This window comes from Esox lucius, chromosome 2, assembly GCF_011004845.1.
Source record: "Esox lucius isolate fEsoLuc1 chromosome 2, fEsoLuc1.pri, whole genome shotgun sequence".
Lineage (NCBI taxonomy): Eukaryota > Metazoa > Chordata > Actinopteri > Esociformes > Esocidae > Esox > Esox lucius.
Genome location: NC_047570.1, coordinates 22,702,617 through 22,729,722, shown reverse-complemented (window position 1 = coordinate 22,729,722; position 27,106 = coordinate 22,702,617). Strand labels below are relative to the sequence as shown.

Here is a 27,106-nt window from a genome sequence, read left to right as displayed (position 1 = left end):
TCAGGACACACTCGTGACTTGATGCAATTCATGGTCCATTTTTAATTAATAAAACAATCATGACGTTTAAATGATCCCCCTTATCGTTTAAGAAGGAATAAACATAATTTAGCATTAATTTTGGACGTATTTCGAAATACGCCTATCCCCTATTTCGTCTAAATCCGCACAAACAAAAATATCGTGGTGCCTATGGGATTTTACTTCGTGGCGGAGGCAGTGTCGTTGAACACTCGCTTGAAGGGTCCGCTGGCAGGTCTAATTACCCCTACAACCATAATCATTTTCGCTACCGTAGTAAGTGGGAACTTGGGCAAATCGTGGAAGCCGGCGTGAACGTGCAAATAGAGGGCCTGGGGACTCGAGTTAGGATGGGTTTATTTTGGATTTATTTATCATTACAGCTAATAGCCTAATAATGTAGGCCTATGTAATTATGAGTTGCCCCTGACTGCAATTTCTCAGTCTAATTACTAACAACTACAGTCTCGCAATTGCGTCGCCAGAACCGTAAGTGGCGTATGCCATCAGTGACAACGTCTCAGCAACGCCAACCCACCATCTGAAATTAGCTACGCCCTACAACGTTTTGTGCGCGCGCCACGCTTAAAGAGCGCAGAATCATGAACCGTGTGCGTACCGGTGCATACGAGATTGTTTTTCTCCAAAACCGATGATCTCCTTTCACTCTGAAAATCATCGGTTATAAGGCCCATTTACCATTGACATTTAGCCTAAATTGCCCACGAGACAGCTGTCATGATTTCTTACATAGGTCTAGTTATTAAATAATATTTCCTGTTATAATGGCAAAGCCAAGCGTACAGTCGTAAAAACGTCATAGGAAAATTCCATCAAACTGGATACAGAGGAGCGCTTCTACACTCCTAGTTCCACAAACGAGTTTTGCACAACAGAGGGATTTCAAAAGGATGGCACTTTGATCACCGACAAAGACTACGCAAGTGGAGCAGTCAAGTGTGAAATACAATGGGATAATTTATGACCACTATTTTGCGTTTTAGGCATTCAGGGCTGTCCGCTTTAAAAAATCGAGCCAACTGGATAAAATAGAAGAGCTCAACACAGGGTTTTGCTAAATTAAGATTATTTTACAAAGTCAGGACCAAATGAACATTTGAAGAATTTTTTTCACCAGCGGGTCTAGAGACACACTTGCGTTCTACCAGTTTATATGGCTGTGGTCATACACTAAGCTACAATTTACCTAATATTATCAATTACTAGTAAATGCTTTATGTCTGTTTAGTAGGCTTTTGGAGTCGGATTCTTCAGTAAAATAAGAGTCAAGAGGGTAAACCAAGCGGGCGCGCTCTCCAAGTCTCTCACGCACACACACGCGCACATAAAACACAGGATCCTTCTTTCTCTCAAACACTCGGTCCTTTCTCTTTACAAACCACTCGTGAAGTCGATTGACAGGCTAGAATGAAAATGAGGAGGACACTCGGTCAAGACTTCAGTTCAAACGCGTCCTTTTGAGGAGACCTCTAAACTTGGATCATATCACCATGGGAGCTATTTGTACTGGAAAGGACTTCTGTTTGTTTTTGCTCTTGTTAACTACCTGCCAAAGCGCTGCTCTTCTGGAGAACCGAGGTACGATTTCTGAGTTTCAGAGGCGGCTTTTACTCATGCTTTAATAGTTTGCACTGTTTTTAAAAGAATATCGTTTCAGAATTCTCGGCAATGGGTTTTTCATAGTATTAAAGTTTGCTAACTGTAGGTCTACATTTCAGCAACTTCTGTTTTCAGATTCAGTTAATAGCAAATGTAGGCTACCAGTAATGAGGAATGGGTCCAGACTTTTCTTCTTGTGCTTGTAACACTTGGGAATAATGAGTCAGGATAAAGGGTTTCAGTGTTATGTAAACTATAGTATTAGTAACTATTAGTAAGCTAACTGTAGTAACCTCGTCGTATTTAAATGAATTATTTGAGTAACGTAATCTCATAATCCCAGAGATTAAAATACAGATTGTTGAAATTCATACACAACATTTTATATTTTGCGCGGTAATGTGCTTTTCAAATCCAGATCCATGCTCTGAAGGAAGTGATGGCTGTCACATTGATGCTTTTTGTCAAAATACCCAAGCCTCTTCCAAGTGCACGTGTAAAGCAGGCTTTAAAGGAGATGGTAAACATTGTGAAGGTAATAATCTCTTCTGCAATTCATGTTACTTTCATCTCACATTTGGAATAACATATCTGCATTCCTGTAACGAAGACCTCCATGGATCAACTATACACGTTAATTTAACGTATTTTTATATTATTGACTTAGGCCTATAGCTTAGGCCTAAAGCATGTATTTTAAAGAGTGTAGACCGTAGTTTGAACGACCTTTTTTTCATTAGATTCTGAAATGGCAAACAATCAAGGTTGACCTGTGTCCCTTTTCTTAGACATTGATGAATGTGATATCGACTACAATGGTGGCTGTGTACATGAATGTAACAACATACCGGGCAATTATCGTTGCACTTGCCATGATGGATTCAATTTAGCACACGATGGACATAACTGTCTAGGTAAGAGACATTTCAAAGTAAGCTAACCAAAATTCATAAAGTTGAAATGTTTAGTGTTAAAGGACTACCCTCCCTATCAAAAAAGTGCTATCCCTAACATTAAAGAGTTTTTCAGCTGTCCCTTAAGAGAACCTTTTGGAAAAAAATGTTTAGTTCCATATACAACTATTTCTTCAGAGAATTCTACATGGCACCCAAAAAGGTTTTACTTGGAACCAAAAATGGTTCTCCTGGGAACCCATAAATGTTTCTCTTATGGGTACAGCAAATAACCCTTTTGGAACATTTCTTTCTAAAAGTGTAAGGTAAGCACTGACTGGCAATTGAATGTAATCTTCTTGTGTTTAAGTGTATTGGTGAGCAGTCATATAGTTGAAAACGTTTTAGGCCTATATACATGCCTTAGTATGACAGTAGAATTATTGTGGTCCATGAGCCCAGACTCCTGTCTCCTGGACCGTATTCGCTGCATTGGGAATTTGTTTCCACTCATCTGCCCTTAGGCCTTTAAAAATGTCCTCCATGTACAATCTTCAGTCATTGAATTGGCTTGGGATGTAATATCCTGGACTCTCCCTGCAGATGTGAATGAGTGTGTGTTCAACAATGGAGGGTGCCAGCAGACATGTGTAAACACTATGGGAAGTTATGAGTGCCGCTGCAACGAGGGCTTCTTCCTCAGTGACAACCAGCACACATGTATCCACCGATCTGTGGGTGAGTGCACCTGGACTCATTTCTCTGGGATTTTCTGCTTTCCACACCGTTTCCCACCTTCATATGGAAACGTGGGTTTAGTGTATGTCTGTTTGTGCGTGTACGTCAGTTGTTGGTCAGTCTGTGTGTTTTTCTGCATGTTTCTATGTGTGTGTGTCTGTGTGTGTGTGTGTGTGTGTCTGTAAGATAGGCTACTAAGCCATGTTCGTGACACAGCAGAGAATTATGGAGCTAATTCTAAAATGTTCACATACAAGAGTTTGATTGACAGCACAATGTGGAATGACAGCTTTTAAGTCGGGTCCCCTCTCCTTGCCATTATCTAGAGCGGTTGGGCTCCAAAGGGCTCATGCTGTGGGAAAAGGAGCCCCATGTCCCAGAGAACAAAACAAGTTAATAACTGCAACACTTGGGCCTTTGTGTCCTGTGTCATAGATGAGAATAAAGCTCCTTTTTATGTCTATAGCTTCTCAGCCACACGTATTGTTGTTTTCCTCTAACCAAATTCAGCTAAGAGATGCAAAGGCTTTCCACCCCATTGGGTTTCCTCTAAAAACCTGCTGAATTCAACCAGCACATCCACTCAGCCATTGAACCATATGTTTAAAAACAGATGCTCTGTGCAGTGGCCTGGGTGTAAGGTTAGAAGATGATAATATTATAGTCACAGAATTGTTTCTGCTTGTTTTCATTGCCTTTGAGAAAAACCTCTCAGTCTGTCTCCCAATGGGCTTTACTCTTTGTCCTTTCCCACCATTTGGTTCTCTTTTTGATAGGGCTTGAAAACAGCTAGGCCAGCCCTCTCCATTTGATGCACATTTGATGGGTCCACTTCACTCATATGTCAGCTGATTGTATTAGACCTCTTTAGACCAGGGTATTGTTTGTCAGTGCTCCAAGGGTCCTGTCAGATTTCCGGTCATGGGCCTTCAACATTATATCTTAAGACATAGTGGATATTACTTTGACTTCATTACCATGTACTATGTATAACAACATGTAAGTATAATGTTATTACAGAGGTATTCAAACCAGCTAATGTAAAATGTAAACTTTTTTCCCCAGAGGGCCTCAACTGTATGAATAAGGAGCATGGCTGTGCTCACATCTGCAAGGAGACACCCAAGGTGGGAGTGGCCTGCGAGTGCCGCCCAGGATTCCTGCTGGCCAGGAACCAAAGAGGCTGCATTTGTATGTGTGATTTCTTTTTTTTAAATATAGCTACAGTAGCACAACCAAAAGTCTTGTTTACATAAACCATGAGTTGAAATTTGGAATTGACCCATGTTTTGTGTCCTTGGCCTAGTGACCTGTAACCATGGTAATGGAGGCTGCCAGCACAGCTGTGAAGACACGGACCAGGGGCCCATTTGCAGGTGTCATATGAGGTACACCCTGCAGCCTGATGGAAGGTCCTGTGTAGGTAAGAGCTGATCCACCTTATCCAGGTACAGTTCCATACCTGTTACTAACTTATCTGTGAGCATATTTACATATAGAAACCAGCTTACCTTGTCAACATCTATGACTGGGCCCTTTTAACCTTCAGAATTCTCAATTCTCACTTCTGTCGCTGTCCCCCACTGAAAAACACCTGATTAAATGATGACATCTTGAGACTGTGAATCCTGTTTTGAAGGGGCTTGTCAGACCTTCTGATAGCCAGCGTGTATTTATATTGTTAGAACACCATGGTTATGATAACCATCATCCTTCAGATAGCATTAAGAGGCAGCGTACAGGAGGCCTGTGGGTTGTATCTGTTCCTCCTGCCAATCTGCTGTGTGTGGGGTCCAGGGTTGTCTCGATCTTCATCTCACAGTTCCTTCATCTTATCTGCTATACACATAGAAAGCCACACTGCATGCCTTTGGAAAGACTGAGCAGTGTTGAGATATTCTTGGAAGAGATACTGTAGATGTTGTGGATAAATGGGCTGGAACACTGTTGTTCTAGGTGGAAGATTGTTTCACTATTGGGGTGCCAGGACATTGAAGAGTTTTGACTGGGCTCAGGAACATAGGGATGTAGATATGCGCTACGGTCTTGAATATGATGAAAACTTTATGTATGTGCCTATGTGTATTCTCTGTGTTACAGAGCAGGCTGAGGCAACCACAGAGAGCTCTGATCATAACGCCACGTCCTTTGCCGAGGTGGACAAACGTGTGAAGCGCAGACTGCTTATGGGTACTAATTGTATAATTGCCCATTTTCACTGTTATTTTTACCCATCAGTATTCATACACCACAAAAAAATCCAATACATACTCAATTACTGTCTGAGGTTATTCTGTCAGTTGAACTTTGAATGAGTTGAGTTTTTTGGGGTTATGCTGCCAGGAAAGCATGGCCAAGTCAAGGCATTCCACAAGCTTTAGAGCAAACTGTGAAATTACTATGGACATTCGCTCTCTCACGATTGATTCCTCCACTGAAAAATATGCTTTTGTGACAGTGTGGTACATTTCACATGTTTGCCTGCCTTCCATTTAGGACCAGAATGGCTGTGCGTTGCCTACTGAATATGTTTTTATATTTACAGCTCTGGAAAAAATTAAGAGACCATTGCACCTTTTTCTTTCCTTTCCAAAAACGTCGAAAAGTAAGGTTTTGAGTGAGGAACAGAAGGGTTCAAATTAAGAGACCACTGCAAATTGAACACTTCTGTTCCTCACTCAAAACTTTCCTTTTCAACTTTTTTGGAAAGGAAAGAAAAAGGTGCAGTGATCTCTTAATTTCTTCCAGAGCTGTATTTGTCTTAATTTAACAGGCATATAAATAAAAACAAGTAATAACTATAACAACCTGTACACAATACACACTATAAAAGAAAATATTTGACAGGAGTTCAGTGCATTATAAAATAAAATATATAAATATAGTAGCACAATGAAGTTAGCAAACACCTAACTTTACATAAGCTGATACACTTTTCTGTAAACTAACCCTCAAGCAGTACTCTAAATTTATTAATTGGCACAAAATATTCAGGCATGGAGTATCAAGAAATAACCAATCCTGTGTTCTCTTATTAATCTTTTTGATATGTAATTGATACGTAATGTGAGAAACATTGATAAGTAATGTGAGATATGCTGGAAGTTTCTCCAGCGATTTGTGAACTAACAAAAGAGAGTGCTTCTTGCATCTTCCATATAGTCTTTCGGAGATACAGAATACAATAAAAGTGTCATCGGAGTGAACTGGAAGGGCACATTGAATATAACGCTGTCAGTCATGGTGTGCTGCTGTCTCAACATTCACACCTCATAGACACTGCATTTACTGCATTACACCGTGCTCAGTGTCTAAGACTGCCTCCATATTCTCAGCAATGTCAGTCAGTAAAAAAACAGCGTAAGCGCGTACATAGACACCAAACGCTTAGAACCAGATGACCCTATCGCACTACAGGGAGTGTTCATGACATTGGAACTGTTTACAGTGTATAACAGAAGCGTGTTGACCTTTGGCCTTTCAGAGACCTGTGCGGTGAATAACGGAGGGTGTGACTGCACCTGTAAAGACACATCCACAGGCGTACGCTGCAGCTGCCCCGTAGGGTTTACCCTGCAGGCTGACGGGAAGACGTGCAAAGGTCAGGTCAGCGGTCTGTCAACCGTGTGTCCCAAATAATGCCCTGTTATGAGTTAAATAATGGGTTAAATAATGCCCATATAAGGCTCTGGTCCAAAGTAGTGCACTATAAAGAGAATGCCATCTAGCTCCATCTCTTATTATTGAGTGTCGTTTTGTGCAACACGTCCTCTCTCAGACATTGATGAGTGTGAACTGCACAACGGCGGTTGCGACCACTTCTGCCGGAACACCATCGGCAGCTTTGAATGCAACTGCAGGAAGGGTTTTAAGCTGCTCACCGATGAACACTCCTGCCAGGGTAGGCTTCTTATTCTTCTGCCTGCCTGCACTTCATCTTGGGAGGGGGTTGAAACACCTCGTTACCATGTGGGGATGTTGTGTGTAGCTGTTCTGCGGGAAGATAAGACAGACGGGGTGGGACATTTTGCCAGTAACGACTTGCAGGATTCCTCTGAAGATCCTTAACATGTGCTAGTATAAAGCTAAACTTTTAGAACTAACAGATTTCTTCCCTCTGATAGAACCCGTCATTAAGATGCTGCCGTCCCTACCATTAACTATCAAAAGACAATGCATTTCAGCACTGTGGGATGCCATGCTGAGCCTTGTAAAATCCCAATGTCTAGCGCCTTCAATTGAAAAATAATCCCTGTGTTTTTGATTCTAGATATAGATGAGTGTTTTTTTGAAAGGACGTGTGACCACATGTGTGTCAACTCCCCTGGTGGTTTCGAATGTGTCTGCAACAAAGGTTACACCCTGTATGGACTGGCTCATTGTGGAGGTAAGATGCTAGGGCTAACCCTTCTGGGACGCTGTGGGAAAAACGACAACATTCTGCATGGTTCATGTTTTTTTATTTTCTGTGAGACAAATGCCTTGTGTATGCTTATGAGGAAAGCGCTTTGATACAACTGGCACAATTCAGTACCATTCCAAACAGCAAATGCTTTTATGAGAAGCTAGGTTAGAGTTGCTGCTAACCATGTGGGTATTTTCTCTGCTTTCCTCACAGATAGGAATGAGTGCAGTGTGAACAATGGAGGTTGTGAACAGGGTTGTGAGAACACCTTGGGGGGGTTTCAGTGCCAGTGCCAGCCTGGCTATAACCTACACTGGAACAAAAAGGATTGTATCGGTAAGATAGTGCCCCCTTCTGGCAGAGGGGTTGTGAATTGTAGAAGGTTCTCTGTCGGATGCTTCCTTGGTGGTCCTTTAGGGAGTGACGTCTGCTACTGTACCACATGCACTCTGAAGAATGCTGGGTTGCATTACTTATTAGTTGTGTTCTCTGAGATTTGCTGGGTAATTAACACTGGCTTATTGACGTTTGACCAAGTGAATCAAATCAGCAGACTGAAATCTACATTAGCATATTAAAAGTTGCAACAATATTTAATTGTTATTCAACTATAAACATTGTTTTAGTTTGCAGTGTACACACTTTTCATGATGAACAGAAATGACATTACTCTCGTAATTGACTGATGGGATACATTTGAAAGCACGGAATGGTCAGGTCCCCTTAAAACAACCCATGGGTTACATTGGAAAGACCTGGCTACTTGGTCAACCTACCTGATGGTGATGAATCATGTTTAAGTAATCACAACAACCCAACACAACCCGCTGTTTGAGCTAAAATAATCCTAAATGTGTTTTGTGCACTACACAACAAGCACTGGGTTACCAAACTACCCAAATTGAATTGTCTTTCGCTTAGCATTTTTAGGTTTTGTTATGTTCTCTGTATACTCTTGGGGGAAAACAGGAGATACTTTGAATAATGTTTTCCATCTTTTTCTTTACTCCTCTGTGTCTTTCTATCTGTTCTTCTAATTAAAACCAAGGACACAAGCAGAAAAAAGGCAACCACTGATGTTCCCATGATCTTCTTGTCTCCTTGGCTAGATTTCACTAAACATCTCCCAGCTTAACCTCTCTTCTGTGTCTGTCTGCCATGGTCCAAGTTTGTTCTTTACCTTTGAGTTTGTTGTGGTTTCCATCTAGAGGCGGACAATTTCCCAGCAACAAAGCCCCCCTTTAAACCTACCTTGAACTGCAGCAGAAATGCCGGAGGTGACCGCTGCTATCTGACCTGCCAGTCTCAGGTCCACATCAGCAGTGGTGAGTTACTAATTACCACTACTATGCCTGCGTCATAAATTGCACCCTGTTCCCTTTATGATGCAATGCTTTCTATCAGGGTCCACATGGTTCTGGGCCAAAGTAGTGCACTATAACGCATAGGGAATATGGTGCCATTTGGGAGATGTTTAGTAACTACTACCAACCGTCGGCGGAGCAGCACAGCCTCGTGTTCCAGCACGCCATCTGTTTGCTTTGGTAGCCAGGCCTTTTGTCTGTGGTGGCCTGTCTCATGCTACTGTCTGGGTTTGTAGGGATGGAGGATTCCTATACAGTGACCTGTGGAATGCCTCGGCCCTGCTTGGCTGGAGGACAAAGAAATGAAAGCAGCTCGTATTGTTTGGGCAAGTACACAACATCGCAGATCAGCCTCTGTCACGCAGCCATTACGTAAACAACCACAAACACACACACACACACACACATGTAAGCACAACAACTTACTACCAGCTTAAATATTCAATATTTGCATTTTGATTTATAGATATGTAGAAGTCAATATTTCTTTCTAAGGTTAACAGTGTGCTATTTTTTCCTTTGTCCTGTATGACGCAGAAATGTCAAGTGTCCCACGAATTAAGACAACGGCCACTTTTAAGTCTGGCACAGGAAAGTGCAACTTAAAACGCAGTCAAGAGAGATTAAAGGACAGCCTACACTCAGCTCATACAGGTACAGAGTGTTACTAACCAAAGTCCATACGCTACCTCAAAATCAAAACGAGAGAGGGAAATTATAAGACTTCACATGCATTTAAAACAATGCAGGTTAACCTGCATTTAAAAAGGAACCTCCCCTCAAAATTACGTAGATAGAATTAAACTGAGAGTACACTAAATATGAGAGATATAGTGAGGAACTGGTTTCAAATAGTTTGTCTCAGAACGGTACATTGGCTGTGACTGGGGGAAATGCAATTAGCCATACCTTGCCTTTCAGTTGGGCCTTTCTCAGCTATCACTCAAATGGACATCCTCCATTGTCAACTGAAAAGACACAATTTGTTCAAATAAAAAGGGACATTTTCCCAAGTCTCCTCTCATTACCCCCATGAACAAACACATTTTCAACCAACACACCAAAAGGTCACTGCCTTTCGTAAACTTCGCTACATAATCTTAGAATCTGGTCTTATTAAATTGCGGGCATGTTTTAACCACATTCTACCTGCATAGGTTGACCATGCAATTATTTTGTGTGTCGTCTGTGTGTTTCTGTGTTTCCATGTATTTGTGCTGTGTGACTGACCGCGTCCACAGACAGCAGAGCCCTCTTCACAGAGAACGTCCAATTCAGCTATGTGAGCCTGCGTTGCAGCTCGTCGGGCCGCCAGGGACGGAGCCGCCACGGCAGGAAAGCAGGCTACGAGGAGGAGGGCTCGTCCATCACAGCTGAGTTTGAGATGGATGTAAACCTAGAGGAGGTAACAGGTTGGTCTTTCTGCCCCGCTGTGACCTCTGGCCAATCCGTCACACACTGCTTCCTGTTTCTCTATCTCTGCTCACACTTTGTGTCACTAAACAAGCCAAACGGGTTAAAGTATCTCCTGTTTTGATGCAGTGTTTTGAGTAGGTGGGATGTTGGGGAACGGTTTGGGTTTGGAGGTTTTTGGGGGTTTCCCTTGAATACTTAAATGAAGTAAACAAGTGGCTGATCCAATCACCTCGTGTCTCTCCGTTGGAGTTTTATTGTACATGCGTGCTGTTTGTGTGTGTGAATGTTTTAGCACAGGTATGGGTGTGTGGTTCTGTCCTGGCGTGTGTGGGTCTCAATGGACAATACAGTTTTGGTGTCCGGTGCTTCTGTCAGCAGAGAGCTGTGACCTGGGCTGTGTGCGCCGACGCTCAGAGAAAAGGCTGAGGAAGACCATCCGCAACCTTCGAAAATCCATCAACCGGGAGCAGTTTCGGCTCCACTTCGCCGGCTCAGACTACGAGCTGGCCAAGAGGCTGGCCCAATCCGTGGAGCTGCCGGAACAGTGTGCCATGGGACAGGTGCTGGTGGACAGGAAGTGTGGTGAGTGAGCGTCTTGAGTATCATAAGATAAAAGTTAATATATGCATGAGACGTCCATTTTATGCTATTGTTGCCTTGAAGCCCATTTTCATTTATTTGATTAAAACCAATCCCAGTTAAAACCCTCTCAGTAAAGGCTTTTCTGCATATGGCAATACACTGCCCCTACAAATATATACAGTGGTACAAGGTTTTTGTGATGTAAAAGAATGAGAGAAAGATAAATCATGTCAGAACTTTTTCCACTTTTAATGTGACCTATAATGTGAGCCATTCAATTGAAAAACAAACTGAAATCTTCAAGGGGGAACAATGAAAAATAAAACCCTTATAATAACCTGGTTGCATAAGTGTGCACACCCTCTTATAACTGGGGATGTGGCTGAGTTCAGAATTCACCAATCACATTCAGACTCATGATAAATATAAATCATTACACACCTCCCATCATTTAAAGTGATTCTGATTAATCACAAATGAAGTTCAGCTGATTTTCAGCTGATTTTCCTGACCTTTTCTTAGTTGCATTTCAGAGCAAAAGCCATGGTCCGCAGAGAGCTTCTAAAGCATCAGAGGGATCTAATTTGTTGAAAGATATCAGTCAGGAGAAGGGTACAATATAATTTCCAAAGCATTAGATACACGGAACTCAGTGAAGACAGTCATCATCAAGTGGAGAAAATATGGTACAACAGAGACATTACGAAGAACTGGATGTCCCTCCAAAATTGATAAAAAGATGAGAAGAAAATTGGTCAGGGAAGCTTCCAAGAGGCCTACAGCAACATTAAATGAACTGCAGGAATTTCTGGCAAGTACTGGCTGTGTGCTACATGTGACAACAATCTCCCTTATTCTTCATATGAATGGGCTATGGGGTAGGGTGGCAAGACGGAAGCCTTTTCTTACAAAGAAAAACATCCAAGCCTGGCTGAAGTTTGCAAAAACAAACATCAAGTCCCCCAAAAGCATGTGGGAAAATGTGTTATGGTCTGATGAACAAAGGTTAAACATTTTGGTCATACTTCCAAAAGGTATGTTTGGCGCAACAACAACACTGCACATCACACAAAGAACACCATACCCACAGTGAACCTATGGTGGTGGCAGCATCATGCTTTGGTGCTGTTTTTCTTCAGCTGGAACCGGAGCCTTAGTCAGGGTGGAGGGAATTATGAACAGTTCCACATACCAGGCAATTTTGGCACAAAACCTTCAGGCTTCCGTTAGAAAGATGAAGATGAAGAGGAAGTTCACCTTTCAGCACGACAATGACCCAAAGCACACATCCAAATCCACAAAAGCATGGCTTCACCAGAAGAAGATTAACATTTTGGGATGGCCTAGCCAGAGCCCAGACCTGAATTCAATTGAACATCTGTGGGGTGATCTAAAGAGGGCTGTGCACAGGAGATGTCCTCGCAATCTGACAGATTTGGAGCGCTTTTGCGAAGAATAGTGGGCAAATATTGCCGCATCAAGATGTGCCATGCTAATAGACTCCTACCCAAAAAGACTGAGTGCTGTAATAAAATCAAAAGGTGCTTCAACAAAGTATTAGTTTAAGGGTGTGCACACTTATGCAACCAGGTTAGTGTGAGTTTTTAATTTTTCCCCCTCAAAATTTCAGTTTGTTTTTCCCTTGAATTGTTCACGTTATTTTACATCACAAGAACCTGCTATTTTAACAGGGGTGTGTAGACTGTTTATATCCACCGTAGGCCTAGGCAGGCCTAGATACATTTTCCCATTGAGTTTCTTTTTTGGATGTGTGTATAAACTCTCCATGATGTGGACTGTATGTCCAGCCAAGCATTAATGGAGAGATGACTTCAGTAAACCTCTTCATAGGCACGTCTTACTCTTACATAGGTTAAAGAAGGCTGGCTTAACAAACACAATGTCTTGGATAATTATGTACCCATTACTTTAAAGAAGTTTCTTGTTTTTATTTTCATTTGATTAAAACCAGATTTATTAGAATGATTCAGTGTTCTGGTTTTACGGTAAGAACATCCAAGGCACGCATGCAGTACAACTTCTGCAGTTTGGAAATGTGCCTCAGAACTGTATGGTGGTTGGTGCCAATATGTTCAGGAACAGTGTGTTGGTGAATGGACATTCTCCCTTTCTCTTTGTATTGCATTTGTGAATGTGTGTAGAACATTCCACAGTGGGTATTGCTTTTTTGTCAGTCTATTTTCTATGCTATGTATGGATGTCCATATTGAAGCCATAAAATGAATAACAACACTTCAAGTTAATATATTCAGACAGTCTGTGTACAATCTTTATTTTTATAAAAATGTTATGTATGCTATATAACTACAGCAGAGTACTATAGGAATTTGAGTTCAAGGCAATGCATTAAAGTCAATCTTGAAACAACCTAATATTTAGCTATGAATTATGTTCTGGTTGACTTTTTAGAGGTCATGCCTAGACACACCTGCAATTTATTCATATAAATCTCTTTCTCGCCACCTGGTCATTCTGCACAGTTCTTCTTGGTTTTGAAAATATCACGACGTGAACCAGTGATGCTACCGCCTGCCCTAAAGATTTGCCAATTTGCTTGGTTTGTTAAAATAGAGCACATAGAGTAATTGAAATAGACCATGCCAGCAAGATATATTTAGACAAGTTGGGTTTAATGATTGGGTTTGGAACAGGTGTTGGCCAGATGACTGCCATATTTGGGTGCAGACATGTTGTAATGAGCTGGTATGTGGAGCCCTTGCTTTGCTTGCCTAAAGAATAGAGAGGTTGTTGTTGGCTGGCTTGCTAGGTGAGGAGGTCTTCCAGCATCTCTGTGGGATAAATTGCAACAGAAGGTGTGATGCCTGCCACTTCCTTAAGCTGTTGTTTCTGCTGGTTCTATTTTGTTTTACAACTATAGTGGGAGAAAAGTCAATTTGCTTTAAAAGCAGCCTTTCAACGTCACCAGACTGAAAGAGGTTGGAATGTGATTTCTGTGTTTCCCAGGGAGGGAAGAGGTTTTCTGTGCAGTATTAACTCCGTAATGATTGGTCTTCTACCTCTATGGCCCCGGTGTAAACCTGCCTTATGTCACCATGTTGAAGGGGTCTTCAGTCTATTGTAGACCAACTTGTCAAAGCTGTTCCAGGCCAGCCTGTCTCTGTCTTAATAGCTCTCCTCATTTAAATAGTTTTCTCCTCCTATTGTGGTTTGGGTAAAGATGTAGGGTGTTGAGTGGGTGAGGATGGAGGTGTTTGAGAGGGAAAAAAGATAAATTCTGGTAGAGCTTCCAAGGACAAACGAACATAGACTACATGTAGCTGTTCAAGTGTATTGCTTTTCATACTAGGCCAAATTATCTAGCTTTGAGTTTGGTTGCTTTTTGTTTCTTTATTGCGTATTTACTCCTCACCTTATAAGTAAGTATTATGTCTTGAAACAAACCACTGCAAAGCTCAGAAGTGTAAAGTTGACAATGTGTAAGATTCCCACACTGCAGTATGTTTTAGATGATCATTAAGCAGGACAGTGGGCAGGGTTGCAGTCTTGGAAGGGGGACTGAAAGAAGCGTTAACCCCTGGCTCTATAAAGGAGCTATATTATTCCCTCCACCCACCCCCCCACCACTGGCTTTGCTCACTTAAATGCAGTTTAGCCTTTTCAGTTTGCCCACTCCATTGTAAATCTCATTGGGGCTCATTCCCACTGCTTCAGTGTGGGAGAGAAAATTATCTAGAACTCTAGAGAAAATCAATACCTTCTCAATGACCATTACGATTCTCATGACATACATACAAGGCAGTATACACCAACCAGTGTAAAATGCTCTAAGTGTAGAGGCCCCTCCCCCAAAATAATTGTTCATCATCAACAACTTTTGCATTTCATTTCAACCCAATTTATTTTAAAACCACTTAAAGTTAATCCAGCCAGAAACTCACATATGGGAAATCAATATAAGTGCTGAACAATATATTTTTTTGAACAATTTCTTTTTACGTTTCGTAGTTATAATGAGTAAGCAAGGAATATGCAACATTGGTTGTGGAAATCTGTTCAGCCTCAAGACGACTACAAAATTGTGCTCCTACCTTGAATTCATGCCATCACATATTTGCTGTTGTTGATTAAAATACATACAGGTCCAGGACACTAAGTTCCAGGTCACCAAATGCAAAGTGAACATATGGTGAATTTTGCAGTTCATTTTGATGTGAAATTGTAAGACCAATGTAGCACCCCCCCCCCCCTACTGACAGAGGAAGTGCCTTTAGTGTTATTGTGCATAAAAGCAAATTCTATACATTTATTCCATAAAATGAATTTAAAGTTTAGTTTAATCATTTACTGTTTTGCCTTTTTAGTGTCAAAAAGAAGGGAACATTTTTCATTTTTATGTCATTCTAATGTTTATTTTTATTTTTTTTGTCAATTTTCCCAAGGAGTACTGTGCTTACCCTTACAATTGTAGATCAGCCTGTGGGTGTCCTAGAGCCAAAACCAATACCGCTCTTTGTTCCAGAGATGCTTCTGAATATAGAACTTATTTTTATTACTATCTCCAACTGGTAATTTTTTTACACTGTATTTATTAGTGCACCTGATGAGGGGGACTCATTATCTTATCTTCTGGTTGATTGCCTGGCCTGTATTCATCTTACAGCAAAATGAAACACATCCACATGTTCCAGAGACTCTCCTGATTCGAATGGAGTTACGAGTTATGAGTTTGTAGCTCCAACCATTTGGTCACGACAATTTTCTATGTGACAAGACAACCACCACCGACGACTCAGGATTGATTCATGTTAGGTACGGTGTCTGAGTGGAAAATGGCGAGGACCAGGGCATTCCCATTGGCTTTCCCCTTTCAAATGATGTATACCACACGTATAACGGTTTGATATTTACAGACGTCATAGTGATGTCTGTCTCATTAGGGAACCCCACCCCTGCAAAAAGACTGCAAATGACTCATTCTGGAAATGCATTTACCTTAATTGCTTAAATTGCATGGTTCACACAATTCTGCTGACCAGTTAAAGAAAAATGGTGAGGCTAGCACAAACATAACGGAATCAGGCTACACAAAATGACATGACCAAATTCAATAGTTCAATAGATAGACTTGCGTGGATGAAGCATTCCAAAAACTCAGATGGGTATAATCTGTGTCAGGTGGGTATAATTTGAAGGCTTGTTCTGCAGCCAACATTACGAGCTAATAGAGCTAAAGTTATAGCTTTAGGCTTACTCAAGGCATTTCAGAGAAACAGATGGTACTTTCATTGCACTTAGAAAGTAATGAGTGTATTCAGGTGCTGGTTACATTGCGCTTTTTCTTCAAAACAGACAAAAAAGTCTCATTCTGTTCAGAACAATGATTCCGTGTCATCTGGTTACTGTTCACCAAGCAGTGCTCCCAAAAGCTGACACTTTATATGACATGAGGTTCATGATATGTGAAGTGACTCATGGGTCTTTGGCTTAGTTGTATGACATTAAAGTGGTATTTATTATAAACCTACATTTCTCATATTTCAAAATACATATTCCTTTTTATTTACAGCATTTCCCTCACATGGCCAGTTAGCAATGATGGCGTCACCTTGGTATTCAGATTGGTTGTCAGTCAAACTCATACAGCGCTGCGAAGTGCAAAGACTGAAGTGCAGAGAATTACTTTTGACATCATGTCTTTTTTCTGTTTAGCTTCTTCAAATTATAAATTTTCTAATGGTCTATGGGTTTGAGTGCAAAATAACTGAATTGCCATGTAAAACAACAAATGCCAACAGCAAAACCTAGTAGTGGTTAGTTTCTGAAACACTGTAAAAGTATTCTCCTGACCTGTTTTACGTACACAAGACAGCAGTCTATTTGACCAACTGTTGTAATGGAGTTGTTCGCGTGTTTGTTTTAACATGCTAGATGTTTAGGAAGTGCTGTTGTTTAAAGCTGGCAGTTTGAGTGCTATATCCCCCCTCAGGCAGGGCCACTCTGCATGACCCCAGCTACTAAACTGCTACAGAGAATTGACTTCAGTGACACCATGGGAATCAATTAGCATCAGCTGTTTGGGCCTCTGCTTGATAGGCACAAGAAACGATTGGGACAGGCAGAGTGGGGGGAGAATGGGGAGATTCAAAACCCTGACCTCTTTTATTGGGTTCAGATCCTTACCACTGTGATAGCATAGTGTTTGTCTATGTCATCAAATAGGCCAGGGCTGGGGACTTGAATAGAGGTCAAAGGTCTTTTAAAGCTCTTTGGGGCCATCAATTCGGGGACACTATAGAATCCGGTCTTTGCATTTGAAAAGCCTCCGTTTTTTTTAGTCTCTCACTCACTCTTCTCTCCTCCTTACTCTCTCCGTCAAATAAAAGCTGCTGGAGAGAATGCACCGGCAGCATCTCATGGTCATTCAGGATAAACAAAAGGCAGAAAAAATGAACTGCTCTTGAGAAAATTACATTTTCTTTCTCTTAAGGAAAATCAAGCAATTTGCTGAGGCACAACTAATGGCTTTGCCTTAAAAGCTTTGTGTCTGCCCTCATTAATTCTCTCTTGAGTAGCTCTACTTAAGAACTTTTTTAGACTACAAGTGAAAGCTAAAATGAGGAAAATGAGAGAGCCAAGAGATGTTTGGGGCCTTGAAAATATCCCCATATGCTTGCGCATCAACTTGACAAGTATGTGTGTATAGATATATAGAAGCACATTCAAATAATTACAATATTTAATTGCCATATGGCCATATATACACACTTAAGTTATGTTTATGTTATGTTATGTTAAGTGCATTATGTTAAAGGGGACATACTGGGTTGAATTTTAAACTATGGAAAGTGCTTTACTTGGAATTAAATACGTGCAGGAGCTGTCTTTTTCCAAGACAATCCATGAGACCAGGGTCTCACAGCCCTTAAATGTCCACAGTAACTGGCAGCGTCTATGAGCTTGTTTAAATTATGCTACATTTTCCTGGGAAATATCAAACAAATCTTGTGACGCTAGATTATTTTATATAAACTTGCAAACTTGCAGATATCGATTGCGGAGCTTGAGAAGCCACTTTCTGAGGTAGCGTGCACCAGATTTTTGATAGACCCTCCCCTGGATGTTTTCAAATGTGAATACAATTCTGTTGGAACTGTATGAAGTTTCTGTGCAGTGCACACACATTATCACTCAATTTTCCCGCGATTCACGGCCAAAATCCTGCAATGATGTTCTGTGCTATGATGTTTAGGCTGAATGTAGTTTGAATGGGGTTCAGTGGACTGTCAGAATGGGGCCTGCTAACAGTAGCTTTCCTGATGGATGGTTGGCCAAAACCAAATACTTGTGTCTTGAATGATTCCCAAATTCAACAAAATGCATATTGTAGGCTACTTGAATAGGCAAAGGGATAAGGTAGTCAAGGTAGCTAAGGATGTTTATCTGCAAACAATAATCAGGGGAGTTCTGTAATTTATGCAGCGCGTGGGAGTTGTGAGTTCTACTATTCAAATATTTTTTGGCGGGAACGCAGCTGGCAAAAACAATAAAGCTTAGCTTAGTCTAGCAAAAACAATGAAATAATGACAACATACCATGCTAAAAGCAAGGTGTTAGCATGTGGAGTTGGAGAAGAGGATCAGACTAGGGGAGGCGCCACTGGCCTTATTTGATGGGTTTGAAAGGGGGGCCAAATGCGGGATGCAAGGACAGATTTTCAAATGTCCTTTTGGAACGGTGCATCCACTAAACTAACAGATGTGTAACGTACTAACGTGGTGTAAGGCAGGATTCATGAACTAGGGCTAAGATAAGCACTATTCACAACATTTATGTGTACTCTCCATTGCTACACATTGAAAAACAATGTAACTGTGAAGCGCACCGTATAAGTCAAGCTCTAATAAAGTTACCTGAATGCTGTTGCAGAAAACAATAAATGCGGGTACCACGCTCCAGATTGCGGCCGTTCAAATCAAGCACTGAATATGGATGGCTTTGAAGCTCAAAAAACAAAAATGCGTTAACGGCAACAGAAACTATGGCGTGAAGCATTTTAAAATAATCACACCCTTAATATGATTGGCACCCGGGTAAAGATGGATGGATAAAGATTTTAAAAAAAATTTAAGAACACTGCACCTTTTTCTTTCCTTTCCAAAAAAGCGTTCAATTTGCAGTGGTCTCTTAATTTGAACCCTTCTGTTCTTTCACTCAAAACCTTCCTTTCAAACTTGTTTGGAAAGGAGAGAAAAAGGTGCAGTGGTCTTTTAATTTTTTCCAGGGCTATATAAAATATATATAACTTCATATTCGATTCAAGGGAACACATTCTAAATGATTGGTACCATTGGTTTGAATACTTTGTGTGCCCTCTTCTTGCAAAGTCAGTGGGATGGAGCCTTTTCCTATACATTTTTATGTGTTGGAGAACACATGGGAAAGGATCTAAGATCATTACTAAATCTAAGATCTAGAATGTCTCTAGATCCTTGAGTTCCTTCGGTTTTGCTAATGGACTGTCCTCTTTGATTCAAACTATAGGTTTTTGATGGGATTGCCCTTTTAAAAATATTGATTTTGTGGGCAATTAACTATTTCTTGGTGGATTTTGATGTGTGACTGGGGTCATTGAATACCTTTAAGATCCAATTGCAGCAAAATGTTAACCTCCTGGCAGAGGCAACCAGTTTTTGGGTCAAAATGTCCTTTTACTGGGTAGAGCTCATGATGTCGTTGACCTTAACAGGGGCCCCAGGACCAGTGGAAGCAAAACAGCCCCATAACATCAAAGATCCACTACACCTTTTATATTTTACAGTAGGTATGAAATTATTTTCTGCATCCGCATCCTTCTTTCAACTCCAAGCCCACCGCTGGTGTGTGTGGCCAAAAGTTTTTTTCTGACCATGGTACCCAGTTCCATTCAAAGTGCAAGTACGTTTTCACTCATTCCTGGTGCTGACATTTGTTGGTTGCAGTCCATGTCCTTAGCAGCCTTTCCAAATAGACTATTGCGTTGAAGGCGGCATCTAATGTAGATTGTAGATGTAGATTTTGAGATATGGTTCTGTCCAACTGTGCCCCTGGCATTCTTCTTTTCCACATTTGTACGATGCACTTATACCTATACCAAGAAGGTTTGCCACTATTCCGCTGGTGGTGAACTTCTTAATATTTACCCTACTAGTGGTAGACAGTATTTAGGTTTGTATTATTTATTTTTTCAACAACCATTTGTCACTTTTCATTTGTAAAATGTTCCCTACTAGTGGTAGACAGTATTTAGGTTTGTATTATTTATTTTTTCAACAACCATTTGTCACTTTTCATTTGTAAAAAGTTCATCATTCCGTATGGTAATAGACAGTGGCACGCCATGTTTATTGAATGTAGGCTTCTGTAGGGGGACAATTCTCCTAATAATGTTCTGTGTGTAATGTGGTTAGAGTGCAATGCTAAGATATTTGAGAGACTGCTCGGCCATATGTCCTGCACCAATTTTGGTCCGGCACAGCTCAGCTGTGAGCTCTGGTCATGCTCTGCCCATTTTTTGGTTTCCTTCATGACCTATCTTTGTGTTTAGGCACAGCTTAAGACATCCTGTTATTATTATTATCCTGTTATTATTATTCTCAACAGTAAAAGCAAATTAGTGTTGGGCGGTATGCTCAATATAAAAAGCAGAAAAATTTTGCCACAGTGTGACTGCCCATACCGTATGTGATGCGATAGGCTGGGACATTGGTTTTGGCATGAATGTAAAGCCTATGTGGTCACAAAAATGTTGGCTAGAGAAGATGCACTGAGATAGTATAGGTTGATGAAAACGTAAACAAACACACTGCCCACATGCTTCCTGAATTCAAATATGAGTGGAGAAAAGCAGGACCAGAGTGCTCTGCACAGCAGGTGAGATGGAGGCTTTGTGCACCAAGTTCAAACTTTAACTGTTGGCGGCAGCACAGGGGACAACGTCTGACCAGACGTGTTGCTAATCAATTTCTGGGTGTGAAATATAATGACATGCTAGCATGGATAGTGACTAGCAATAGCCAGCTCAAGCTAGATTGTGGCCTAGCTTACAGCTCCCTAACAGAATAGATGCTCTTTATTAAGTTGACAGTATTGCATTGTGGGTAGTTACACGCACAATGCATATATACAATTATCTTCATATATTCTTTAGAACTCCAAAACATATATATTTTTTGCAATTATAGGTAATCAGATTGTAACTATTAATTAATAAACCTTTGACCACGCTGAGTTGTTAATTTGGTGTCTAAAATCTAAAAAAATATATATACATCACCAGACACACATAATAAGTTAACTTTAAATATAGAGGTTATTCTGCTAGTGGAAAATTAAAGCTTATCGTGTTCCTACCTATAATCAGGCTTTGTGTGATCTTCTGAGATTAGAGGCAAATTCTCCCTTTGACTTGGCCCTGTGTTTGCTTTGGTAGAGGTGATGGTACTTACCATAGTATTAAGACTTCTTTTCTGAATGCTCACCAGTGTTAGGTGAAGTGCATTTGCTTGTCTGATGTGGGACACAAAGGCATCTTGGGAGAAGCTCAGTGCTCTTATTTTCCAGAATCTGTGCAAAGCTGCAGCAGGTCGATTTGTATGGCCTTTTTCACAGCTTAACTTGGCTTCTTGTGGTGGGCTTTAATGCCTCTGTGTGTGTGTGTGTGTGTGTGTTGTGTTTGTGTCTATTTGTTGCTGGGCTATTATTTAACCCCTCTGCCTCATTCTTCTACATTTTGCTAGTGAGCTGCACTGCTGGAACGTACTACGATGAGGATCAGGGAAGGTGTGTTTTGTGTCCAGCTGGAAAATACCAAGATGAGGAGGGGCAGATGTCTTGTGAGGTCTGCCCAGGGCCAGAGGTGAGAGGAAGCCCCAGGTCAGTGGGAGCACGGAACATCTCTGAGTGTGGAGGTAAGGCTGTATACATAATCTTTAATTACGTTTAAGATATGATAAGATTATCACTCGTTCCCTAACTGGTGTACAAGAAAGGAGATGGGAGTCAACTTGGATACTTACTCAACCATCATAATCATCATAAAGATAACTGGCAAAGTACATAACACTCCATCCAAAACCCTGAGAGAATACTACCTCCTGGATTGATTTCCTAGGATCTCCTGGGATCTTTAAACTAGTCTCCCTGTCAGAATCACATCCTGTTATGAGTATACATGAAATACACAGGAAGAACGATATTGTGATAAAAATCTCCCTGCTGGCAGATGTTCTGCTTTGTTTAAAGTTGTGTAAGCCTCAGAACATTCAGGCCTCTCCTGAATAAAAAAAAGAGCCACCATGTTTTTGCCTCTCAAATACTATTATCACAGCCAGTTTGTGGCTGAGTCAAAGATTCCATCTCCTGCTTTCCTCACGATAGACTAAACAAAAAAGAGCTATGGGGAGAGACTGTTGAAGTCACTCATGAGATATGAAAGAGTTTGTTCCCCAGAAGATAATGGACTAGCATTACTCTGACATTGCTGTTTTTGCCTAAGTCCTGTAATGGTACATTGCTCTCCAGATAACACTATCTGTCTGCTAAAGTATCTCATGTACAATATCATGGTAATGTTGCCTTAATCCAACTGATTGGAACAAGTATCCTTCTTACCAGTTTGTTGTTGTGTTGCCAGGTCAATGTCCCCCTGGTCAGTTCTCCCATGATGGCTTCATCCCTTGCCTGCCCTGTACCTTGGGTACCTATCAGCCAGAGATGGGGCGCACCTCCTGTTTCCACTGTGGTGGAAACCTGGTCACCAAGCACCATGGCGCCGTGTCCTTTCAGGAGTGTGAGACCAAAGGTGAGGGCAGCTTTTCCAGCCTATTTAGCTACAGAATTTATGCAGTAAAATAAAGTAAACATATTCCCCATATTGTTTGTTATTTTTGACCTGAGCACTGGTAACTCTGGTCCAAAATAGCAACATGAAGGGAAATGTGTTCCATTAGGAAGGCGCCCAGGGTTTTAGCTGGAAAACTTCTCCTTTCGGCCTTTTTTATTTGATTGAAATTGGTTTATGTTGGTGTATGTTGGTCCGAGGGGTTAAACTGCGATATCATTCCATTCTGCTCCTGTAGTCCAGTGTTCACCAGGACATTACTACAACACCAGCACACATCGCTGTATCCGCTGTCCTATGGGGACGTATCAGGCAGAGTTTGCTCAGAACTACTGTATCTCCTGCCCTGGAAATACCACCACCGACTTTGATGGCTCCACCAACATCATGCAGTGCAAAAGTATGTATGTCCAGACAAGAGAAGTCTGTTTGTTTCCATATTTAATATTTCTTATAATCCCCATTAGATGGCAAGTGTTAATCTTACTATGGGCCACACAGAGGTGAAACTTATAGAACATAACCCCCCCCCCCCCCCCTCTTTGTTTTGGGTTGTTGTTACTTATCTTACTGTGGTAGCTGACATATATGATGTCATCATTAGCATACATAGACATACAGGCTCAATTCAAGGTTAGTGGTAGTTCTTTAATAAAAATAGAAAACAATAAAGGGCCAACACTGGTGCCTTGTGGTATACCCCACTCTATGTGATTTACCTTAGAGAATATGCCATTAAAGAAAAACTGTAGTTTAAATAGCAAACTTTCAATGAACGACATGGCAGAGGATGTAACACTTGTGTTTTTGGTTAAACTTTTTATGATTGATCATACTGAAATCTGCACTGTACTCATAACAAAACAGCCCCCAAAATATTTGTATTATTGATTACTTTCAACCATTTTTCAGGCATTTGTGTCATTACTGAGTATGTTGGCTGTATCATTTTCATTGTGTGCATCCTGAAAGTGTTTTGTAAATTGTTTACTGTGAAAATAGCCCTGTATCTGTATAGCCCTGTAAATGCAATTTTGTGTTTTGTTGTGTATGTATTTGTGTGTGTATGGCTTCACACTTTTAATATATTTAATGCAGGTTTACACAGAGTATACTAAAAGCACAAAGGTTCCTTTACAATCGTTCCATGCTTAAATCATTCTTGTTCTTGGCACACTTTGGGATAATACTGTACATAATTAGTGTTTCAGCATCATGGCAGCATAAACTATTTGACAGTGTCCTGTCACCTCACAGACAGACACTGTGGGGGAGAGCTGGGAGAGTTTACCGGCTACATCCAGTCCCCTAATTACCCAGGGAACTACCCTGCAAATATCGAGTGCACCTGGACCATCAACCCACCGCCCAAACGCAGAATCCTCATCGTGGTCCCAGAGATCTTCCTCCCCATCGAGGATGAGTGTGGAGACTACCTAGTCATGAGGAAGAGCTGTGAGTGTTTGTGTGAGTGCGTGGGTGCGTGTTGTACTGGGAATTAGGGCTTGTTGGGTGACTTGACATTCAAGTCAAAACTCCTAAATATACATTTTATGATGTATTTCCTTAAGCCGTCTTTTGTATTTTAAATGCTTAGTCTGTTCATGTAGTTGTTTAGACAATATTTACATACACTTATTAGCAAGTATATGGGCTAAATGTCCCTGACCTTTCCAATATTTAAAAGATGCAAAATCCTGATTTGTCCGAAGGACCAAATGTTGCTTGTTATCTCACACATTCCCTTGTTCCATGACAGATCTGCGGTACCATTTATGTTTGCATAGTCTGTCCATGAGAGATTGCAGATGATTTGATGTTGTTGATGTATGTCACTACAATTAGAAGATGGCAGCACTGTTGGTGGGAGTCACATGCTACATAACAGAAGGATAGCATCTCTTAGACATCATGGGATTATAACTACAATCTTTTATTTTCAGTTCAATGAATGGTACTAAATGCTGATATGTAATAATGTGTCCATCTTCTGAATTCATAGCTCTCTCCAACTCAGTGACAACCTATGAGACCTGCCAGACCTATGAGCGACCTATTGCTTTTACGTCCCGTTCTAAGAGGCTGTGGATACAGTTTAAATCCAATGAAGGGAACAGTGGGAAGGGCTTCCAAGTCCCCTATGTGACCTATGATGGTAAGAAAGATACTTATTATTACGAAATGTTACTTTCAATCATTTATGGTAAATAAACAACAATAAATTAGAAAACCTGTTTATGAAATATATATATTTTTGTGTATGATTTGTTAATGTATTACTAGCTAAAATACAAGCATACTTGACCCCTGCAGTTAGTGTTTTTAGGTTATGTTTAAAATATATATTTTTTTCTGACACAATGTTTTCGAGGGCCTGAGATATTCCCCATTTAAAGTTGCTTGCCTGTTCATCTATCAATTTGCATTAAGTCTTATAAATTTTAGAGGCGGGATTCTACACAGTGCTCCTTAAAGTCTTGATAGTTCTAGGTTACATAATATATCCCCCACTACTTCCAATTGGTAAAATAATGTAGAATTAATAGAGTTAATATGTTTGATATATTTTCAGAGGACTACCAGGAACTCATTGAAGATATAGTCAGAGATGGAAGATTATATGCCTCAGAAAATCACCAAGAAATTCTAAAGGTAAGGAAAAAACGAGAATTTTCTTATCATATACTGTCCTCTTGTGGACACAAAATATTTCAGGCGCAAAACTTGAGCACCAGCATAAAAATGTCAGATTACTTTTGGCTCCATCTCAGATTAAATTCTAATCTTTTCTGTTGTTTGTTTACATTCTCTTTTTAGGATAAGAAACTTATGAAGGCATTGTTTGATGTATTGGCCCACCCACAAAACTTCTTCAATTACACAGCACAGGAGTCTAGAGAAATGTTCCCCAAATCCTTCATCCGATTCCTACGTTCTAAGGTCTTGAGATTCCTTCGTCCATAAGAAGACACTTCCATCATGTTGCTAAACAAAATGCTTCTACAAATTACTGATTGCACCTGTCAAGTTATTCATTGACAAACAAAAAGCATATCCTGTTGTACAGAGACTGGCCGCGGGTAAAGCTAACTTAGAGACAGAAACAGACTGTGACACTTTTCTCAAATGGACTTCAATTGGAATTTCAGTGCATCGGTTGTTACTGGACTGTCATGGCGCAGACAAGGGCAGCTTTCACAATCACATTCGCCTTACCTCTAAAGCTCTGTTTGTACTTATATACCAGACCCACCTCCTGTATGTGAGCCTTGGACATTTTAGACAGACTTCTTTGATGTTCAGCTTCCAGTCTTAGATTCCACATACTGGTGATAACAACAATGTCTTGAAATGCTTTATAATCAAAATGGAATTTTTACCAATTGTGTAGAAGGTGAATGTGACAGTTAATTGTAAAAAGGTTCACAGTTTTTTGTTCAATGTCCAAAACAGCCTAAAACTTATCACAAACATTATAAAAGTTGTTTTACATTTAAATCTGAATTGATGACAGAAAATGCCTCAATTTGAAAAAAGAATATAGCACAAATATGACGTTATGTTGGGAACTTTTAAGCTCTACAAACATTTTTGTGACACCACAAAAGCAATTATCCTGATGAATGTTTTGTATATTGTGTAAAAAGTTTTAGATATAAATGTTAATGTATTTTAGTAATCTGCATTCTGTACATCTCCGTACAACCTGTATTTTTGCTGCATCAAATTAATAATTGTAATCAGTGTCCTGAAAACATTTGCATCTTCAAAATGAATGTTAATACTTCATGTTACTGGGATTTTAGTGAACACGACCTGTTCTATAATGTCCATGCATCAAGCCAAGCTCTTCATTATGATCATTCAAACAGCTGCCAAAGACTACTTTTCCCTTCTCAAAGGAGTGAGATGATTGAGTGGTGTGACTAAATGTAGAGTAAGTCAGATTATACATTTTTATGAAATGGATTGGGAGAATTTTAAAATAGATGTAGGGTGAGTAGTATGTAAATTGGACACTTTGAGTATTGTAAAAATGGGACACATACAAAGAATTATATTAAAAAGCTTAAATGTCCCATTTTAATCAACTGTCCCATTTTCACAATATTCACCCTATCTATTTACTTGTGTCATAGAAACTAAATGTGTCTATATTTTTATGATTGTACATCTAACAAATTGTAAATAAATCAATAAACATAAT

The 27,106-nt window shown here is 40.4% G+C and overlaps 1 protein-coding gene across 4 annotated transcripts; it reads left to right on the top strand.

Annotated features, from left to right (window-relative positions):
• Positions 1 to 748: 748 nt before the first annotated feature.
• Positions 749 to 27,065, top strand: scube2 (signal peptide, CUB domain, EGF-like 2). 4 transcript variants are annotated; one of them, XM_010878201.4, is made up of 23 exons: positions 749 to 1,620; positions 2,060 to 2,176; positions 2,430 to 2,555; positions 3,138 to 3,272; positions 4,338 to 4,463; positions 4,579 to 4,695; positions 5,373 to 5,462; positions 6,757 to 6,873; positions 7,051 to 7,173; positions 7,543 to 7,659; positions 7,891 to 8,013; positions 8,886 to 9,002; positions 9,278 to 9,367; positions 9,579 to 9,695; positions 10,283 to 10,453; positions 10,836 to 11,039; positions 21,797 to 21,967; positions 22,693 to 22,860; positions 23,138 to 23,299; positions 24,139 to 24,354; positions 24,902 to 25,054; positions 25,472 to 25,551; positions 25,717 to 27,065. In XM_010878201.4, the coding sequence occupies exons 1-23, from the start codon at positions 1,533 to 1,535 to the stop codon at positions 25,861 to 25,863; spliced, it is 3,075 nt and encodes a 1,024-aa protein (XP_010876503.3). In that variant the 5' UTR covers positions 749 to 1,532; the 3' UTR covers positions 25,864 to 27,065. The 4 variants fall into 4 exon arrangements, with proteins under 4 accessions (XP_010876503.3, XP_010876494.3, XP_010876521.3 ...); XM_010878192.4 differs by having other exon boundaries at positions 10,833 to 11,039; XM_010878219.4 differs by having other exon boundaries at positions 750 to 1,620; positions 24,157 to 24,354.
• Positions 27,066 to 27,106: the final 41 nt, after the last annotated feature.

Bases quoted from the DNA above. Each gene is read 5' to 3' on its own strand.
- scube2 (XM_010878192.4), top strand. From the start codon at position 1,533: ATGGGAGCTATTTGTACTGGAAAGGACTTCTGTTTGTTTTTGCTCTTG. The intron at 2,177-2,429 runs GTAATAATCTCT...CCCTTTTCTTAG, and splicing joins AGATGGTAAACATTGTGAAG to ACATTGATGAATGTGATATC. The intron at 6,874-7,050 runs GTCAGGTCAGCG...GTCCTCTCTCAG, and splicing joins TGACGGGAAGACGTGCAAAG to ACATTGATGAGTGTGAACTG.